The sequence below is a fragment of the Numenius arquata genome, chromosome W, assembly GCF_964106895.1.
Source record: "Numenius arquata chromosome W, bNumArq3.hap1.1, whole genome shotgun sequence".
In the NCBI taxonomy this organism is placed as follows: Eukaryota; Metazoa; Chordata; class Aves; order Charadriiformes; family Scolopacidae; genus Numenius; species Numenius arquata.
In genome coordinates this window covers 8,414,044-8,436,295 of record NC_133615.1, presented here as the reverse complement: position 1 = coordinate 8,436,295, position 22,252 = coordinate 8,414,044, and the positions used below count along the sequence as shown (strand labels likewise).

The window sequence follows — 22,252 nt, the reverse complement described above, 5'->3', positions numbered from 1 at the left end:
GTTCTGTAACTTTACATCCTAGCTAGGCCTCCTCTAACTCTCTGAAATTAACGGCATATTGTGGAGGAAACGGCTTGTTCTCGGAGTGATAAGCCCAATGTTTGTGCTCCATGCCAAGGAACGATATGCAGGGAGGCCCTTGCTTATCCTTATTGCTATAACAACCAAGGGCAGCCAATTTCGTTATTTGCCCCCTTAGAGGGTCGGAAACGGAAAAAACGTAGAGGGGTCACATCGGTGGGGAGGAGTGGACAGGACAGGTGACCCAAACCTGACCAACTGGGGTATTCCATCCCATCTGCCCCATGCTCAGTATAAAGGCTGAGGGATCAAAGGGTCAGCCCTTCCTGTGATGGCCGACGTCCAGAGAGGACTCTGTCTGTTCATCTGCCTTTGATCCCGATCCGTGTGTTCCTGACTCCAGAGCTGGAATCCAGTTCCCATTCGTCACCGAGTCCAGTCTGGGACTTCCCCAGTGCCTGCCGGTGACGTGACTGTCATCCTGGGAGCTTGATACGGTTTTGTATATATTGTATCTATTTCATTATTTTTTCTTTATTTTTATTTTTAATATTAATTCTTCATTAAAGTAGTTTAGTTCATTCTAAACTTCCGAATCTCCTTATCTCTTTCTCCTCCTCTCTCCTCTTTTAGGGGGGGAGAAGGGGGGGGGGAAGGGCCATATGTCAGTCTGGTTTTGGTAAATTCGGCCGAAACCACGACATTCAGCAGTGCAGCAACCCATATAGAAGTACAACAGAGAGGGACCAGGAAGGGTGAAAGCCCCCTCCTCCTGGTTGCACAGTGGTCATGGAGCCTGTGCAGAGGAAAGTACCAAAATTCCCAGAGTGCCTGCTCTGGAGAAACAGGTTGCCAGAGCAGACACTACCTGGAAAGGAAAGAATAAAATCAAACTGAAATGAAACCTCACCCCCTTCTGCCTTCTAAAAGTAGGAATGAGATCTGCTTCACTCATCTTCTTTTCCCTCTCCTCAGCTCACAAACAAGCCCTCACTCCTGAGGGTGGTTAACCAGACCTCAGGACACAGCCAAATCATATGCTTGCCCTGCTCAGCTCAGTTCTCCTATGCACATGCTTTCCCTTTCCAAGGCTCACACTGCCTGATGGCTCTCCCTGATTGAGGATGAGCACTGAGAAGGTGAGCATCTGCAATATGCACTCTGACTCCACAAGGCCTTGATATGGAGATGGTGCCTGGCCTGCCTTTCTGTCATCTGCAAAGATGGAGCAGGGACTGGAGAAAAGATTTTTCCTTGCCCTGATCTGAGATCAGAGTTGAGGGACTCTCCCGCCCCAGTGCTCACCTTTCTGTATGACAACTGCTGCTCTTTCCAGTCACTCCACATACTTTGCCAGCTGTTCCTGGTGCCAACATTTAAAAAAAAGAAAAAAAAAGTCATGACTTTCTTTGAAATTGGAGAGAGAAAGAAGCAGTGAGAAACACTGTCTAAATTTGCATCCAATCATCCTTTGGATAGGCCTGTCCATAGCCATAAAGTTCTCCCTGAAGGGAACCAGATAACAGTCTACATGTATAAAGTCTCTGCAGTTCAGGCTTCCCACTTCCAGCAACAGTGATCCACATCTACTCACATATCCAGCCTGTCAGCTCTGTACTTCGCAGTATCTCCAAGCAGCTGAAAGAGAGGAAAAAAGTGAAAGAAATAATTTTCCACCCAAAGTGAACACTATGCAGCCAGTGGTTTTAGGTGCATAAAGGGGTAGGAAAGTGCTTCAACATTTCTGCATTACATTCTCTGTCCCATCACCCAATCACATTCAGTAACTGGCCAGCAATCTATAGTGCTCCTTGAAGTACAGCTAGGATCACATTTGGGAACATCAGCAAAGGGGTTCCCAGAGGCAGATGTCCTTCAGCTCCCTGGGAGGCAATTTTGCAGAGACTATTTTAGTCTTAGAACTGTTTTTGCTCATTTCATTTCCAAGCTCTTTGGAGCACACAAGCTGCAGGGTCGGCACAGCAAGACTTCTGTGAGAAAGCCTGTTTTCCAATTCCAGCTTCATTTTGCAGACTCTAGTGATAAAATTTGAGTCACTTAAAAAGATTCCCCAATACTTGGAACCAAAACCAATACCCTAGCTGCACCACATAGACAGCTTCCCCCCTCTGCCTGCAAATCCAGGCTGTGGCACTTTTTGCTAATATCTCTCATAGCAAAGTGATATTTTAGCTAACTTCCACTGTGCCAGAATCTATATCCAAGGTAATTCTTTTCTCAAAAGCATCCTATGATTTTTGTGTCTGAAAACACTGTGCTGCATGTCTACCATTAGCGCTCTCTCATCCATGAGATTCTCTCTTGACATCACTTGGGTTTGCAATTCTTATTAATTCAGTATCATCAGTAACTTCAAGGAAGCTCTGTGAAAGCTGGAAGATCGATCTTTTCCAGGATAACATTTAAATCCTTTTCTTAAAAGACAAAAAAAATAATAATAAATCAGCTGGCTGCCCTACATGCTTCATTCTCACTATCAGTCACAATTAACCACAGTAGAAAAGATGGACTGGGAAAGTAGAGAAGAAGAGAAGGGGAACTGCTGCCCTAGATGTAAGAAGGAAAACACTAACAGGGTAAGACTGCAAAGCCAGACGAACATTTACATGTGTAAGAATGTCCTGGTTTGGGGTGGAGCAGGGCCAACTTTCTGTTCAGTGAAAGAGGCTCTTGCTTATACTTGTTGCTGTAGCAACCAGGGTCAGCTGACTTGGTTGTTTACCCCATGGAGGGGTCACACCTGTGGGTAAGAGTAGACAGGACAGGTGACCCAAACTGACCAATAGGGTATTCCATCCCATCTGCCATGCTCAGTGTAAAAGCTGAGGCATCAAAAGGTTTGGGCTTTTTATTCAGCAGTTTTTTTAATGGCTTGGCTTCTTCAATGGCTGTTGTCTGAGGAGGACCCTGACAGTTTGTCTACCTTTGATCCCAATCTGTAGGTTCCTGAATTGAGGTCTGGAATCCAGTTTCCATGTCGCTGAGTTCATTCTGGGACTTCCCCAGTGCCTGCTGGTGACATCTTCCTGGAAACTTGATATGGTTTTAAATATATATATTGTATCTTTTTTCTTTAGTTCATTTTTATTTTATTTTTAATATTTCATTTAAGTAGTTTCATTTTTTCTAAATTCATAACTCTCTTTATCTCTCTTCTTCCTCTCCTTAGAGCGAGAGGTGGAGGAGAGCATCTGTTGTCTTGTCACTGGCCAACCTGGCCCAAACCATGACAAAGGAACAAACAGTCAGGTTCTGAAAGTGCTGCAGTTATATTATGTCCATACACATAAAAAAAAAATTCTTGGACCAGAAACATCCTCTCTAGCCCGGGAGACATGCAGTGCTGGGTTTATTTTCCTCTTCTCCCATGAGACCAGTAGGGAGAAACCTGGAGAGGCACCTAGCACCTGTGCTGAGACCCTGCCTTACTGAGTTCAGTGGACAACCTTGACCATTATTGTGACTCCCTAAATTAAGTATATTAGCCAGTTCTCATTCCACAGGATAGCAAGGCTTTATAGCAATTCAAGAAACAATAATGAATAAAATCTATCAAATGCTTTTTAAACACTGTCTTTGTATAGGAATTTGCATTCCCCATTACCACAAAAACCCATCCTCACTTTGTTGCTTTTACTCAGTTTGCTATGCAACCCTGAGAGCAAAAGTTTCTGAAGAACAAACTGGATTACCAAGTAAGGGTTCCTACCTTTCTTCCATGAGGGAAACATCTGGTTTAACTAGAAGAATTCCATATCTGTGAAAAACAAACCAATTCAGCAAGGTAAGAGCCCCATCCTTGATGTGCTGAGTTGATCCACGTCACCCTCACAGAAAACAACAATAAATCAGTGTCCCACTTGGCCTCCCACAGCAAATGACCGCATAATCTCAGGCACATAAACTTTAAAGAGGTAGTTTCACACCCTGTCCATATCTGGTTACTAGGGTTGCTTCCCTAGAAATATCTAAGAAGAAATCACGGAATTGTCAGAGTTGGAAGGGACCATAGAGATCCTCTAGTCCAACTCCCCTGCTGAAGCAGGGTTGCCCAGAGCACATTACTTAGGACTGCATCCAGGCGGGTCTTGAAGATCTCCAGAGAAGGGGACTCCACACCCTCCCTGGGCAGCCTGTTCCAGGGCTCTGGCACCCTCACCGGAAAGAAGTTTTTCCTCATATTTGAATGGAACTTCCTATGTTCCAGCTTGTGCCTGTTGCCCCTTGTCCTCTCACTGGCAACCACTGAAAAGAGTCCGGCTCCATCTTCCTTCAACCCATCCTTTAGATACGCATTAATAAGGTCTCCCCTCAGCCTTCTCTTCTCCAGGCTAAAGAGTCCCAGCTCTCTCAGCCTTTCTTCATAAGGGAGATGCTCCAATCCCTCAATCATCTTTGTTGCCCTACGCCAGACTCTCTCCAGTAGTTCCCTGTCTCTCTCAAACTGGGGAGCCCAGAACTGGACGCAGTATTCCAGTTGTGGCCTCACCAGTGCAGAGCAGAGGGGGAGAATGACCTCCCTCCACCTACTGGCCACACTCTTCCCTATGCAGCCCAGGATTCCATTGGCCCTCTTGGCAACAAGGGCACATTGCTGGCTCATGGATAGTTTGCTATCCACCAGGACCCCCAGATCCTTCTCCTCAGAAGTGCTTTCCAACAGGTCCACCCCTAACCTATATTGGTGCCTGGGGTTCTTCCTCCCCAGGTGCAGGACCCTACACTTGCCCTTGTTGAACCTCATTAGGTTCTTCTCTGCCCAGCTCTCCAGCCTGTCCAGGTCACGCTGGATGGCGGCACAGCCCTCTGGAGTGTCGGCCAGCCCTCCCAGTTTGGTATCATCAGCAAACTTGCTGAGGATACACTCTGTCCCCTCCTCCAGGTGATTGATGAATATGTCTTTTACCCACAAGCACTAGCATCATAGCCCTAGAGGTGTGTGCACGTCTCTAACTCCTCGTTTGTTCCCCATGCTACGTGCATTTGCATAGAGGCATTTGAGTCCCCGTTGAAGCTGACTTACTGGCTGGAGTGGCTGCATTTCCTTCATGCTGTTCTTCAGGTGGCCTTCCTTTGAGGTGTTTTACCTGTGACTCCCCGGTTCCTTTTGCCTCAGGAGCCCCTGGCTCATCCCTATAAGACTTTGAGTGTGCTGCAGCATACCCAGCACATCTCAGAGCAACATGTTGAGGGCCTTCGCTAGTGACCCATCCCTCAGACCTTGGAGCATCATCCTTTGGCTTGTCACGAGCAAGCCAGGTAATATCCCCCTCCCCCAACAAGCCTAGTTTAAAGCTTGGTCAATGAGCCCCGCTAGCTCATGAGCGAACACCCTTTCAGAAAGATGAACACCATCCGACGCCACAAGCCTGGTGCTGTGTAGGCCATCCCATTGTCAAAAAACCCAAAACTGTGGCAGTGATGCCAGCCATGGAGCCATGTATTTACAGACTGCACACATCTGTTTCTTTCAGAGTCACTGCTTATAACTGGGAGAAGAGAAGATAACCTGCATCCCAGATTCCCTTATTAACCTTCTCAAGGCCCTGAAGTCTCTTTTGATTACTCTTGTGCTATGTGTTGCCACCTCATCGCCACCCATGTGAAAGAGCAACAGCAGGTAGTAGTCCGAGGGCCAAACCAGACTGGGAAGTTTCCTAGTGATGTCCCTGACTCAGGGAGGCAGCAGACTTCCTTAGGAAGAGGGTCTGCCCGGCATATTGGACCCTTTGTTCCCCTCAGAAGAGAGTCACCTACAACTACAACCTGCCTCTTGTTCCTCGTGGAGGTGGTTTTTAAATAGGGGGTAGGCCTTGTTGGTCCTGGCAACTCTTCTGGTGCAGTATAGTATATGCTCAGTTCTTATCTAGAAATGAAGGTGGACAAAGCCATAGTTCCTAACAGTTCACACTGAAAATAGTGTGCTGTAGAGCAAGCACATGAGTGTAGAGATGATCCTTTTTGAACCCATTTTAGTTTTCAGGTACAACTTGTTAAAAAAACTCTGAGGTCATGCGTTATTTCTCTCCCACTACTACACTCCCTTTTTCCAGTTATTGATAAACCTTCAGTCTCCAAAGCTTCTGTGAAAGTAAATGTTTAAAGAAGTCAGGTGGATGCTTCCTTGGAATTGGAATGTCCTTTCCAACTCTGACAATTCCATGATTCCATGAAATCAGTACAGATTGTTCATGAGCATGAAAGAATTCATCAAGGGAAATGAGAAGAAACAGAGAAGACCAGGGATCAAAGTCAAGAGAGAAAAAAACTGAAACAGCAAATTGTTTGGAAGTACAGAAAGGTAGGGGGAAAAAAGCCAAAGGCTGCTACTCATTAGCATTTCTTTCCTTATTCTTTTCTGCTGTCTTAGGAGCCAGCTTTTCTTCTCACTGTTTCTACAGAAGCTCTTTCTTCTCCTGAGTCAGAAGGCATTTCTTACCATTGGCTTTTCATAGGCTTTGCACTGCTGCTTTGTAGGCAGGAGAAAATGAGACCCAATGGGAGGAAACTCCAGATCTTATTCAAAGATTAACACAGGCAGTAGCTCTGACCACGCAAAGATCCTCCCCTCCTACCCAAGAAGGCCACCTCTTACACACACCTGAAATCACACTTTATATTTGACACTTACAAAGCCTTTGACAGGAAATGAGATGCTAAGTAATTAAGCTGTTGTATACATTAAGCATTACCACAGAACAAGTTACTTTTTCGAGAAATTTGTACTTCTGTGAATCTGGAAACTCCCTTCCATATAGAAGAATAGATGGACGCAATAGGGGAAACTAGGATATAACAGGCTTTGACTACCCGAAGTGCCTGAAGCCCAGTTTAGGCAGAACTGAGGCTTTGATCTTAAAGTTCTGTTTCCCAAACTGGTGAAGACCAGAGACTCAAGAAAAATTGGAAATTACTTAGAAAATTAAAAAAGTTCCTTTAAATATTGCATGCATGTGATACACAGTAACCATTTGCAGCTCATAGTTTGAAAGGGTGCTTTATTTTGCTTCGGTACAGATCCAGTCCAGTTCACAGAGAACACATTAGTTAATACATATCTTCACTTTGTAGGAGAAATGGGCATGAACACATGAGCACTCAGTCACCAGCCTTTTATAGCCAATTTATGCAACTTTTGCCTCTAAAGCATCATGTATGGTGCACAGGTTTCACTAACATCCCATATAGGAGCACTGTAACATCATCTCTAGAAACACAGGAGAGGAGAACGTAAATCTCAAGGACTGTAAAATTATATATATATAATGTGGATTTATCTTTCAGAATCATGTTTTTGACATTAACTTGAAAGTTTGTTTTAAAAGAATGAGTCCCTGAATAACATATGTTCTTCCTTGAGGCACAGGTTCAAGTTCAAGCTATGATAGCAATCTTCACTTTAAGCAGCTATTGAGAGCTGAGGACTCAGAGCAGCCAAAACTGTCTTAAAACTAGGTCTCCAGAACTCTGTGAGCTGCAGTAGCAGCAAATAGGAAGAAGGATACCTGAATCTCAGCATAACAAAGCAGTCTCCCATATTTAATCATTTTATTAGAACCTGAAATAGCAATGAAGGCAAGGACGTTTGCTAAATCAGCCCCTGTTAACCTACCAAACTTACCTTCTTTGTTAGATATCAGGTCTGGTAGAACTCATGAGGTTTTGGGATTTTTTAAAGCACAACATAGGACTCAAGACTCCAAAAGCTCATCTATTTCCCCCACGCATCCAGGTTTATGCCAGGTGGCATAGCAAGATAGATACTGTCACTCTTCACAAACCCTTTGTTACTTTCATCAAAGTTCTTTGATACGCCCAATACAAACTCTCCCCATCACAGACAGCTTTTTTTATCTTTAAGCAAAACAAAGCTGTTAAATACTGTAGGCAGTTATCTTCTAGGTGAAAAAAAAAACAACAAAAAACCAAAAACCAAACCTCAACCCAAAACAAAACAACAAACCCTCTCTCTGGAAGGGATTAAAGAAGAGTGAGGCTTTTTTAAACCATGTTGGCTGTAAGGGTGACAAAAACCCAATATCCTCCACAATGTAACACAAAACCAGAAGGAACATGAAAAATACTGACAGAATGAAGATGAGAGGACAGAAAAGGAACTACGAAATATACTTTCAGTCTGAAGCATGTTTCAAGCAGCTTAGATTTTCAAAGCCATTTTAAGTTTTGTGCACTCAACTTGCTCCTGAATACTCCACTATTTTTTCTGACTTTTTCACCTAATTACTTTTCTCTCCTGAGAGCAACAGAAAATGAGAAAACAGATCACAGGAGAGGGAGACAATGAGAGCAGTGAGTTAGCATATACTATCAAGTACAAGAAGTATTCTGTAAGCTGTCAAATATAAGAGCAACACAGCAACTTTCATTTTTCCTCCACTTAAAGCAATCACGTTTTGAAAATGTTTAAAAGAAAATGTCAAAAGTTCATGCCCAAGCTCCTAAAAGTTTTAAACGCAGTATCTTACAACTGGGAGAACACTGTTCATCTCTTTATTTGTAAACCAATGTTTGAAATACCTTACAATATACTTTTAATTTAATTTTTCTAAAGAAACACAATTTAAGAACTGAAAGGTCTGAAGATGCAAGGACCTGCATCTGGGTCACGGCAATCCCGGGCACAAATACAGGTTGGGCGGAGAATGGCTGGAGGGCAGCCCTGAGGAGAAGGACTTGGGGGTGTTGGTGGATGAGAAGCTCAACATGAGCTGGCAATGTGCACTGGCAGCCCAGAAAGCCAACCCCATCCTGGGCTGCATCAAAAGAAGTGTGGCCAGCAGGTCCAGAGAGGTGATTCTGCCCCTCTACTCTGCTCTGGTGAGACCCCACCTGGAATACTGTGTCCAGCTTTGGAGTCCTCAGCACAGGAAGGACATGGACCTGTTGGAACGGGTCCAGTGGAGGGCCACAAAAATGATCAGAGGGCTGGAGCACCTCCCCTATGAAGACAGGCTGAGAGAGCTGGGGTTGTTCAGCCTGGAGAAGAGAAGGCTCCGGGGAGACCTCATAGCAGCCTTCCAGTACCTAAAGGGGGCCTACAGGAGAGCTGGAGAGGGACTCTTTATTAGGAAGTGTAGTGACAGGACAAGGGGTAGTGGTTTTAAACTGAAAGAGGGGAGATTTAGATTAGATATTAGGAAGACATTCTTTCCTGTGAGGGTGGTGAGGCACTGGAACAGGTTGCCCAGGGAAGTTGTGGATGCCCCATCCCTGGAAGTGTTTAAGACCAGGCTGGATGGGGCTTGGAGCAACCTGCTCTAGTGGAGGTGTCCCTGCCCATGGCAGGGGGGTTGGAACTCGATGATCTTTAAGGTCCCTTCCAACTCTAACCATTCTATGATTCTAGGAAAGAACAGTGTGCCACTAAATGTTAAGGACCATATTTTAAAAATCTTCATTAAAAAAGTTTATATAGGTATGATGAATTTAAGTTGTATTTTAAAGTCAACTACTTAACATCTAAATGATTTAAAATGAAGTGCAAAATTGGAAGTCCAGTCACAGATGAGGCTGTAGAGTTGTGCTCAAGATAGAAGAGGTCTACCCATGGCAGGCACAGCTGCACAATCATAAGCTAACTCAGTCTGTCTCAGCCATGAATCCTGCAGATCTGAGTGACACTGCTGATTAGGTCAGTTTGATCTACTTAATATAAACTCTCCCTTTCTAATAAGAAGGATATTAACTAAAGCTTTCAGTTAAGCAATAAAACCTTTCTAATTAGCAACAAAAAAAATAAAAATTACATGCTTGGTCTGTTTCAGGCACTTTTAAGATCATATTTTATTTACTGTAGGTAAAAAGCTAGTACACAGATTAAGGGATCCCTTAACTCTACAGTTATATACCATTTAGTATTCTTGCTCTGAATAATAACCAAAAAAAAGTTTCTAAACACCTGTAAACCCCACTATAAATCTTCATTGTTATGAGGAAAAAAAAATTAAAAATAAATCAATGCTTAATATGTTCAATGCATAATATTTACACTGTGAAACCAATGGGAGATAACAAGCAGTGGCAAAGAGGCAATAAATTTAAAAAACCCAAATTTTTATATTTTTTTTACAATAGTCTGCTAATCAGCATAATTGTATATAAAAAATTAAAATATAGCAGAGCATCCCATTACAGAAATTTTAATTATCTGAACTGCAGTCATTATTTGCTAACCATTTACATGCAATACCTGCTAGGACTGACTTTTTGTTTTTAAAGTGTAAAATAGATTATGAGGTTTAAGATACACATTAATTTGTGTACAAACAAAATTAAAAACTGCACTCAAGAATTGTACTGATCACAAGCCTCTTTTACGGGGGGGGGGGGGGGGTGTACAAACGATGTTAGAAACTGGTCTCTTTGTATACACTAATTATCAAATGCATAGACTGAGAATTCCTGGATGACAAACACTGTAGACACAGATTTCACATACATGCTCTTTATAGGAGGCCTTTCTTTCCATCAAATGGCAATGGCAGATAGCAAATAAGGGGCACTAGGTGTACAACTCAGTAGATGTTGCAAAATACTAAGATGGAGCAGTTGTTAATATACACTTTGAACTATATATACACAATATAATGGAACGTATCCCATCCCAGAAATGGTTTATTAAACAATTGAACCTTTCTACACTAGCCTTACAACTCAGCTATCGTTCTAATGAAAAGATGAAGACAAGGCTGCTTAATGGCATTTCTGCTTTTAAAGTAATTTTGTTAGATATAATTGAAACAACGTCTGTGTATAAAATGTCCTGACAGACACTTCAACATGGAGCTTTGGTGATTTTAAAAGGCCTTTGTTTGAATTATACTGCAGAAGTACTGATGCATACACACATCTGTGTCAGCTGAGACTAGTAGTCCAACTGCATGCACATTTCCTCTTTGAGGTACTTTCCATGTTAAACCACTTCAATAATAGTAAGATGAAAAATAGATTAAACAAAGTATTTCAGATAACTCAAACTGAATAGGAAATAGAATGCCAATATGGCAGTAAAACCTTTTTCTGTTGGTTTTAAACAGGAAGGTCTCTTGTACCAGCAGAATCCTGTATACAGATACACAGAGAAGAAGGGAATACACCACTTACAATTCCCATTAAACAAGAGCTGATTCATCATGTGAGAAGGTACAAATAACAGAAAACATGAATAGTCAATAGAAGAGAAACAACTGGTTTACATGAAAGAAGAGAGAACACTTCAGTCTGAATGCAGTTATTTTGTGAAAGCTGCTACAACTGCCCACAGAACCTCACTCGTGTTGGCTTTCATACATTCAATCTCAGGGTCTAAATCCAGAAGCTGCCGCACTCTTTTTGTGGCTAAATCATACTGCTCATCCAAAAGGGGGGCAAAAGCATTCTCCAGAACATCAGAAGCATGGGCTAAATAAACAAGTGCCAGCAAGCGCTTGTCCATGCGGTGAGGGTCATTCACCCATTTGTCAAGAACTGCTTCTTGAACCTTCTTGATGAGGCGCTGTTTGATATTGTTGTTGGTGAGAGGGTGCGTAGTCATGTCAAAAAGAAGGAAGTTCTGTTTCTCTGTTGTCAGTACACCTTTTTCCACTAGATTTTTAGCTAACCGTTCACGGACATTTCGCAATTGGTAGTGCAACTTCAATGGGTTCCATGTTTCACCTAAAAAAAACAAGCAAAAAAGCCAAGAATGAGGCAAAGTTTAAGCTGTACTATTACAGTGATTCCAAGTAAACAAATGAGGTGACACCAACCGCGTAGAAAATTCCACAAGTCCCTGTAGGAATCACATTCTCATTGAATGTGATTCCCCAGCTTGACCATGAATAAAGCTATCCCACACAACAACAAAAAGTCATCTCCTTGCAGCGTTTCACATGGATGAATGTGTGGATGACTAGGTGGATGTGGCTATACGTTAATAAAAAAAAAAAATCAGTACTGTGGTGACACCTTGTGACCAATCTCCTCAATTACACAGGCACTTGCTTGTTCAAACAGACAGATTTTTGTTTGTTACATCTACAGGAAGACCTGGAATTTTGATCCAAACTTCTGTATTCCCTATACTTGTTTCCCTTAGAGGCTATCTTATAAAAAAGATCAGCCTGGCAAACATCATCTTAAACGTCCTTATATTTCCATGATGGCTTTGAACACTAACTTCAAGCAGCATTCTTCACATCACTGATAATTATGGATAGAGTAGCTATTTTCCAGGATCAGGCCCTAAAGCAAAATTCTAAGAGAGTTTATCAGAAACCCAAAACAAAACACCAAAATATTTTTCTTCAAAGGGAAGTTCTCTAAACCATGGGAAACACAAAGAACCCTAATACCATCCAAGAACTAGTAATTAAATACCCATGTGTAAGTAAAAATTTTTGATCTGAGTCTCAGCCACAGCACTGATGATAACTGTCTTCCCAGAGCCAAAGCTTAGCAGGGTCAGGAAAACCTTATCCTAGCTCAAGAAAAACCCACAACATTGTTCATTCATTAGTTGACCTCTTTTGAATCAGTACTAACTTGATGTGCTCCGCACTGTGAGAGAAGATGAAATGTCAGCACAAGTTATGTATTCGGGACAAGAAAAAAAATAATTGTTTTTGCAGGCTGTAGAAGTGAAGGAGAGCTGAGCAAAAACTAAACTGCAAGGCTACGCAGCAGCCGTGCCCCCTAATGACAGGCGCTGCTTTGTTCTCCTCTCTCCCTGCTCTACCTGACAGTCAAGGAGCAAGAAGGGAGGGCAAGGGCACCGAGTATGAACTATATGCGAGTATGCAAGGAAGGCTGCTTCAGGTGGGACAGGACGAATGGGAAGAATGTAACAAAAACAAGAGGACAGAGAAAGCTGGAGAAATTTTGTTCATTTTTGAAACTCTTACTTATCTGTTGTTACAAATAACAAATAGATTTAGATAGACAACTTCAAGTCTCATTAACCCCTACACCTCCCAAAGTCATATTGTTGACAAAACAGGGATTTTTTTTCCTGCACTGTTTGAACAGCTAAGTATAGCTCTGATCTACTGCAGGGAAGCTACATTTTGTGTGTTTTGTAAAAAAACAGACAAACCTTAAGTGATGAGTTTTGGCTACAGAAAAAACAAAAACAAAAAAAACACAAAACAAACCACAAAAACCCGATAAAAGCACTACATGTTAGAAGATGGTCATTGTTAATTTCAGTTTAATTTATGCAGCCTGAGATAACAAATGTTGGCGAGGTATATGAAAAGTGTTAATTGCAATTGTAAAGACAAAATTTAAGTAACATTTTATTTTTTGAGCAACAATTTATTAGTTTTACAGGAAGAGCTGTGTGCAAAAGTACTCATCTTGAATACTTTGGACAACTAGAAGTATCTAATATTTGAAAATACATTTCTTCAGTTAATGGAAAAAATAGAAAGAAATCCTGACTCTTTATCGTTTCTTTATGATTAACAGCCAAATTACCCTCAATTTTTACATCTGAACAGTGAGCTCCTTATCTCCTTTCTTTATCAAAAGATCTGAAAACTGAATCCATATGGCTATACTCCAAACTTCCACTAACCCTCATTTCCAATTACAGAGAAAGGTAGTTATGTTTCCAGGGCACAGTCCTGATTTACTTCGGAGTCAATGGAAGACACCTCTTCCACAGAGTAGAGATGTCCTCTGACACTTCCATCTAGATCCTTTCTGTACCAAATTAAATCAAAAGCAACAATTACTTATATTTGATTAAAAGCTACAATCAACAAGAAACTACTCTGGAGAGCAGACTAATTAACTTTTTTGCATACTACCTCCCCCAAAATCTTACAGTATAATCTCTAGTGATGCCAGATAATAAGCTTTATTGGGGGGGGGGGGGAAGGAAATCAAATACATTATGTTCAAGGCTTACCACTAAGCAGTTCAATCCAATTTTGTACTGTTTCAGGAGATTGGGTCTCTTTGATATGTTTCAGAGCTTCATCAAGCAGAACATCCCCTGTAGGAGCATCTGACTTGCAAATCACCTAGGACAGAATAAAACACAATCAGTATTTTGACTTAATTCATTTACCATAAACATCTAACAATAAAAATTGGAAAAAACTACTTGTTATTAGAACCAAGGAAAATTTTAAGGAGTGAGGAATCTTCTCTAAGAATATGCAAATTAAAAAAATACCTAGCTATTAAACAAAAACTATTTAGGATTTTGATTACAAAGCTATGTTAGGTCTTAAGTCACCTATAACCTAAATTAACCTTAATTAACTAAAACTATAGTATTAATAACATGCTCAAATTGCGCCAGGGGAGGTTCAGATATTAGGAAAAATGTTTCCACTGAAAGGGTTATTAAGCATTGGAATGGGCTGCCCAGGGAAGCAGTTGAGGAGCCATCCCTGGAGGTATTCAAAAGACGGGTTGACATGGTGCTTAGTGACATGGTTTAGTGATGGGTTTTTTTTTCATTGGTTTTTTGTTGTTGCTGTTGTTTGTTTGTTTTTAAATCAAAGTTAGGTTGATGGTTGGACTAGATGATCTTAAAGGTCCCTTCCAATCTGGACAATTCTATGATTCTATGCTTAATACCTAATTTTTTTTAAGGAAAATAATCCACCAACCTGGCCAGATCCTTTGCTTTCTCCCCCAAACAAAGTATAATACAGTGTTAAATTCCCCTCTGACAGCAATCAATATTACTGCTCTAAGTAAATTTATTCAGAACACTGCAGTTAAACAATTAAGGCATATAAAATTGAAAAACAATTAGAAAGTGAAAAAGCAGAAAAACTGATTTTCTTCTTCCATATGTTGATAGATAAAAATCGGTTCAAGAAAACATGTATAAGTTTTACAGTTCTGAAGAACGCCTTAACCAGCAACACTACATTCCATTCACTAACAGTTAAAATATACATATAAAGCAAAATACATACATACCGATAACCCCCACAAGTTCCTGTGCAACCTGCTCTAGGTGGACCTGCTTTGGCAGGGGGGTTGGACTAGATGATCTCCAGAGGTCCCTTCCAACCCCATGCGATTCTGTGATTGGTGCAGGAGTGGGTGTTGTGTGACATGTTGCTGTTACTCAAATCCCACAGACCAATTCACTGCTGGCACAGGCACAAACCACTCCCCAAGCGACCCCCCTACCTGGTACTCAAATTCCATCAGAACTAGTACAAGTTGCCCCAGTGACCAGAAAGCAGAAAAGGAAAGCAGCTCGTTCCCCTACCTCTTACAATGCGGTTCCAGGAGAGGGTCCTTCTCGGGCAGCGTCAACATAGGAGGAAGACTCAGATGCAGAGGTAATCATTAAATCCTTCTCTATGAAGGATTTGCAAAATATAAGGAAGGACTTTAGTCATCATAAAGGGGAGACGCTTATCTCCTGGTTGCTCTGATGCTGGCACAATGGGGCTAATTCCATAGATTTAGAAGGCAGAGAAGCTAAGCAGTTGGGAAACCTGGCCAAAGATGGAGGTATAAATAAAAAGATTGGGAGAAAGTCAAACACTCGCAGTCTCTGGAGGTGACTGCTATCTGCTGTAAAGGGCAGGTATCCCTTTAAGGATGGTATCAAATGCTGTCCAAGCAAATGGGCCAGCATAGAAAATGGTATCAAGTACCTGAGGGAACTGACTGTGCAAGAGGTGGTTTACAGTGACTGGCAAGTGAATGTAGACCCTGATGAAATACCATGTAAACAATCTTTGTTGAAGAAGTTTGTGCAGAGTGAACCGTTGATGTTTTCCCATACATTGTCAACAATGATTTGGGGAGGATCTGATGCTGATGTACCAACTGTAAATGAAGTGGCTAACAGGGTACGGCAGTATGAAAAAAGTCTCTCTCATCCCCTCACTGTGGCAGCTGTGGAAAAAATGACTGAGAAAATAGAGGAAATCACCAAGACAATAGCTGAGCAAAATGAGAAAACAGCTAAGACAAATGATAAATTGTTTGAAAAACTCTCCGTGATAGAGAAAGAATCCCACTCTTCCCCTGAATGGACCCTCGTCGCTGTCGTTAAGAAAAAATGCCCTCCTACAAAACCAATTCAAGACAAACGGAACCTGCTCCAAGATTTCCTGTGGCTTTGCCTCTGAACTATGGAGAGGACATGAGGAAGTGGGGTAAAAAAACCTACCCCAGCCCTACAGGCACAAGTGCTTGGGTTGCAAGGTAAAGCAGATAGAAGAAACAATTTTTGCAGCAGGGTGGCTGCTCCAGTCCATTTTAAGTGGTTCCCCCGTCCGGGTAGGAACCCATCTGCTAATTGCAGAGGTTGCCCTCAACATCAGAGGTGCCCTGCTTCCAGCCAGGAGGAGGAGAGGGAGAAGTGAGTTCATTGGACTGTGTGGATTCGATGGCCTGGCACATTAGAGCCACAAAAGTATAAAACCCTGGTGGACACAGGTGCACAGTGTAGCCTATTGCCATCGAATCATAAAGGGGCAAAATCTCTTACTATTTCTGGAGTGACAGGTGGGTCTCAAGAACTGACTGTACTGGAGGCCGAAGTGAGCCTAACTGGGAATAAATGGGAGAAGCACCCCACTTTGACTGGCCCAGATGCTCCGTGCATCCTTGGCATAGACTGCCTCAAGAGAGGGTATTTCAAAGACCCAAAAGGGTATCAATGGGCTTTTGGTATAGCAGCTGTAGAGACTGAGGGTGTTACACAGCTGTCTACCTTACCTGGCCTTTCAGATGACCCTTCTGTGGTGGGACTGCTGAAGGTTAAAGAACAGCAGGTGCCAATCGCTACTGCCATGGTGCATTGATGACAGTATTGCACCAACCCAGACTCCCCGATTCCCATCCAGAACCTGATTTGTCGGCTAGAAACCCAAGGAGAGACCAGCAAGACTTGCTCCCCCTTTAACAGCCCTATAGGCCAGCATGAAAGTCTGGTGGAGACTGGAGATTAACAGTAGACTGTTGTGGCCTGAATGAAGTCACACCCCCACTGAGTGCTGCTGTGCCAGACATGCTAGAACTGCAATATGAACTGGAGTCGAAGGCAGCCAAGTGGTATGATACAAATGACATTGCTAATGCCTTTTTCTCTATTCCTTTAGCAGCAGAGTGCAGGCCACAGTTTGCTTTCACCAGCCTTTTTAGGCATTGTGGGTTTCTGGAGAATGCATATTCCAGGTTATAGTCAGATTGTGAGACCTCTCTATGAAGTGACTCGAAAGAAAAATGATTTTACATGGGGTCCTGAGAAATGACAGGCCTTCGAGCAAATTAAACAAGAGATTGTGCGTGCAGTAGCACTTGGGCCAGTCCAAACAGGACGGGACATTAAAAATGGGCTCTATACTGCAGCCGGGGACAATGGCCCTACCTGGAGCCTATGGCAGAAAGCACCAGGGGAGACTTGAGGTTGACCCCTAGTATTTTGGAGTTGAGGATACAAAGGCTCCCAGGCCAACTATACTCCAACTGAGAAAGGAATCTTGGCAGCATACGAAGGAGTCATAGCTGCTTCAGAAGTAATTGGTACTGAAGCAGAGCTCCTCCTGGTGCCCCAATTACCAGTACTGGGCTGGATGTTCAAGGGTGAAGGTCCTTCTACTCATCATGCCACTGATGCTACCTGGAGTTATGTGGGTTGCCTTAATCACACAGTGGGCTCTAATAGGAAACCCAAATTACCCAGGAATGGTAGAACTGATTACAAACTGGCTGGAAGGTAAAGATTCTGGAATGCCACCAGTGACTCATGCTGAGGAAGCCTCACCATATAATGAACTCTCAGGTAATGAGAAACAATATGCTCTGTTCACTGATGGGTATTGTCGTATTGTAGGAAAGCATCGAAAGTGGAAAGCTGCTCTGTGGAGTCCTACACAAGTCACAGAAGCTGCTGAAGGAGAAGGTGATGAGTCAATTTGCAGAGGTAAAAGCCATTCATCTGGCCTTAGACATTGAACAAGAAAAGTGGCCATTACTCTATGTCTATACTAACTCATGGATGGTGGCAAATGCTCTGGTGGGGGTGATTAAAGCAGTGGAAGAAGAGCAACTGGCAGCACAGAGCTAAACCCATCTGGTCTGATGAATTGTGGCAAGATATTGCTGACTGACTAGGGAAACTAGTCATAAAGGTACACCTTGTAGATGCCCACGTACCCATGAGTCGGGCCACTGAGGAACATGGAAATAATCAGCAAGTGGATCAGGCTGCTAAGATTTTCCAAACAGATTTGGACTGGGAAAATAAAGGTGAACTGTTTTTAGCTCGGTGAGCCGATGACACTTCAGGCCATCAAGGAAGAGATGCAACATATAAATGGGCCTGTGACTGAAGTGTGGATATAACCATGGACGCTATTGCGCAGGTTATCCTCAACTGTGAAATGTGCTGAAATCAAGCAAGCTAAAAGGTTAAAACCTTTGTGGTATGGGAGATGATGGTTAAAATATAAGTATGGAGAGGCCTGGCAAATTGACTACATCACACTCAAACTCCCAAGGGTAACCGCTATGTGCTGAAAATGGTGGAAGGGAGCACCACATGGTTGGAAACCTATGCCGTGCCCCATGCCACTGCCCGCAATACCATCCTGGGCCTTGAGAATCAAGTCTTGTGGCGACATGGTACTCCAGAGAGAATTGAGTCTGACAATGGGACTCACTTCAAAAACAATCTTATAAGTAATTGGGCCAAAGAAGATGGTATTGAGTGGGTATATCATATCCCCTATCATGCACCAGCTTCTGGAAAAATTGAGCGATACAATGGACTATTAAAAACCACCCTGAAAGCGATGGGTGGTGGATCCTTTAAAAATTGGGACAAGCATTTAGCACAAGCTACCTTGTTAGTTAACACCAGGGGATCCATCAATCGAGCTGGTCCTGCTCAATCAGACCTTTTACATACTGTAGAAGGGGATAAAGTCCCTGTGGTGCATGACAGGAATATGTTGGGGAAAACTGTTTGGGTTTTTCCTGCCTCAGGCAGAGGCAAACCCATTCATGGGACTGTTTTGGCTCTAGGGACCCAGATATACTTGGTGGGTGATGCTGAAGAATGGAGAAGTTCAATGTGTACCTCAAGGAAATTTAACCCTCAGTAAGAATACTCAGTCCTGAGGTGTATGATGTTGTTATATAATACTAACAGTGTTCAATAAGTATTTTTCAAGATAAAGTGGAGGTGATGAAACCTGATCTAGCTTCATCAAGTGGTATCCTCTAAACTCTTCAAGATGGACATGCTACCCATGGACATGAAACACAATGATTTTCATACCATCTTTTCTGCCTTGAGAGTCTGGCATAATAGATGAAATTCTGCAATTACAGAATCATAGAATAGAATCACAGAATGGTTAGAGTTGGAAGGGACCTTAAAGATCATCAAGTTCCAACCCCCCTGCCATGGGCAGGGACACCTCTCACTAGAGCAGGTTGCTCAAAGCCCCATCCAGCCTGGCCTTAAACACTTCCAGGGATGGGGCATCCACAACTTCCCTGGGCAACCTGTTCCAGTGCCTCACCACCCTCACAGGAAAGAATGTCTTCCTAATATCTAATCTAAATCTCCCCTCTTTCAGTTTAAAACCACTACCCCTTGTCCTGTCACTACACTTCCTAATAAAGAGTCCCTCTCCAGCTCTCCTGTAGGCCCCCTTTAGGTACTGGAAGGCTACTATAAGTTGTCCCCGGAGCCTTCTCTTCTCCAGGCTGAACAACCCCAGCTCTCTCAGCCTGTCTTCATAGGGGAGGTGCTCCAGCCCTCTGATCATTTTTGTGGCCCTCCGCTGGACCCGTTCCAACAGGTCCATGTCCTTCCTGTGCTGAGGACTCCAAAGCTGGACACAGTATTCCAGGTGGGGTCTCACCAGAGCAGAGTAGAGGGGCAGGATCACCTCTCTGGACCTGCTGGCCACACTTCTCTTGATGCAGCCCAGGATGGGGTTGGCTTTCTGGGCTGCCAGTGCACATTGCCAGCTCATGTTGAGCTTCTCATCCACCAACACCCCCAAGTCCTTCTCCTCATCCACCAACACCCCCAAGTCCTTCTCCTCAGGGCTGCCCTCCAGCCATTCTCCGCCCAACCCGTATTTGTGCCCAGGATTGCCGTGACCCAGATGCAGGACCCTGCACTTGGCTTGGTTGAACTTCATGAGGTTTGCACGAGCCCACCACTTGAGCCTGTCCAGGTCCCTCTGGATGGCATCCCTTCCCTCCAGTGTGTCAACCACGCCACACAGCTTGGAGTCGTCGGCAAACTTGCTGAGGGTGCATTCAATCCCACTGTCCATGTCTCCGACAAAGATGTTAAACAGCACTGGTCCCAGTACTGATCCCTGAGGATCACCACTCATCACTGGCTTCCACTTGGACATTCAGCCATTGACCGCAACCCTTTGAGTGCGGCCATCCAGCCAGTTCCTTATCCACCAAGTGGTCCATCCATCAAATCTATGCCTTTCCAATTTTGAGACCAGGATGTCACGCGGGACAGTGTCAAACACTTTGCATAAGTCCAGGTAGATGATGTCTGTTGCTCTGCCCTTGTCTACCAATGCTGTGGCAATATCGTAAAAGACCACCAAATTTGTCAGGCATGATTTGCCCTTGGTGAAGCCATGTGGGCTGTCACCAATCACCTCCTTATTTTCCACATGCCTTAGCAGAGATTCCAGGAGGATCTGCTCCATCATCTTGCCAGGCACAGAGGTGAGACTGATTGACCTGTAGTTCCCCGGGTCTTCCTTTTCTCCCTTTTTGAAAATCAGGGTTGTTTCCCCTTTTCCAGTCAGCGGGAACTTCACCAGATTGCCACGACTTCTCAAATATCATGGAAAGCGTCTCAGCAACTTCATCCGCCATCTCCCTCAGGACCCGTGGATAGATTTAATCAGGTCCCATGGACTTATGCACCTTCAGGTTCCTTAGATGGTCTCAAACCTGGTCTTCTACTGTGAGCAGTTCTTCATTCTCATAGCCCCTGGTTTTGCCTTCCGTGACTTGGGCAGTGTGGTTAGAGCCCTTGCCAGTGAAGACCGAGGCAAAAAAGTTGTTCAGTACCTCAGCCTTTTCCATATCCTGGGTGACCAGGTCTCCCATTTCCTTATGGAGAGGGCCAACATCTTCCCTAGTCTTCCCTTTATCCCTGACATCCTTATAGAAGTTTTTCTTGTTGTCCTTGATGCCCCTGGCCAGATTTAATTCTGTCTGGGCTTTAGCTTGCTCGATCTAGTTCCTGGCCACTCGGACAGTTTCTCTATATTCCACCCAGTCTACCCATCCTTGCTTCCACCCTCTATAGGCCTCCTTTTTGGTTTTGAGCTTATCCAGGAGCTCCTTGTTTATCCATGCAGACCTCCCGGCGTTTTTGCCTGACTACTTTTTTGGGATGCACCTCTCCTGAGCTTGGAGGAGGTGATCCTTGAATACTAACCAGCTTTCTTGGGCCCCTCTCCCCTCCAGTACTTTTTCCCATGTTACCCTAGCACTCAGATCCCTCAAGAGTCCAAAGTCTGCTCTCCTGAAGTCCAGGGTAGTGAGCTTGCTGCATACCCTCTTCACTGCCCTAAGAATCGTGAATTCTACCATTTCATGATCACTGCAGCCAAGGCTACCCTTGAGTTTGACATTCCCCACCAGCCCCTCCTTGTTGGTAAGAACGAGGTCCAGCACAGCTCTTTCCTCGTTGGCTCCTCTACCATTTGAAGAAGAAAGTTGTCATCAACACATTCCAAGAACTTCCTGGATTTCTTGTGCCCCGCTGTGTTGTCCATCCAACAGATATCGGGGTGGTTGAAGTCCCCCATGAGAACCATGGTCTGTGAACGCAATGCTGCTCCTACCTGTCTATAGAGGGCCTCATCCTCCCTGTCACCCTGGTCAGGTGGTCTGTAGCAGACCCCTACTGTAACATCACCTGCCCCTGTTCTCCCTTTAATCCTGACCCATAAGCTCTCTGTTGGCTCTTCATCCATCCCCAGGTGGAGCTCCACACACTCCAGCTGTTCATTGACATAGAGGGCAACACCCCCTCCTCATCTCCCCTGCCTGTCCTTCCTGAAGAGTCTATATCCCTCCATTCCAACACTTCAATCATAAGAGCCATCCCACCATGTCTCTGTAATGCCAATAAGATCATAGCCCTGGAGGCGTGCGCATATCTCTAACTCCTCTTGCTTGTTCCCCATGCTACATGCATTTGTGTAAAGATGAA

General features: G+C 43.6%; 1 protein-coding gene across 1 annotated transcript in view; it reads right to left on the bottom strand.

Moving 5' to 3' along the window:
• Positions 1-9,824: 9,824 nt before the first annotated feature.
• The window catches only part of LOC141476642 (Golgi phosphoprotein 3-like), a 60,523-nt gene continuing 48,095 nt past the window's right edge, over positions 9,825-22,252 (bottom strand). Inside the window, exons 3-4 of the mRNA XM_074165424.1 lie at positions 13,955-14,069; positions 9,825-11,718 (exon numbers count right to left, since the gene is read on the bottom strand). Of these exons, the coding sequence (XP_074021525.1) occupies positions 11,294-11,718; positions 13,955-14,069 (540 nt within the window). The 3' untranslated portion in view covers positions 9,825-11,293. The remainder of the gene's footprint in view (positions 11,719-13,954; positions 14,070-22,252) is intronic.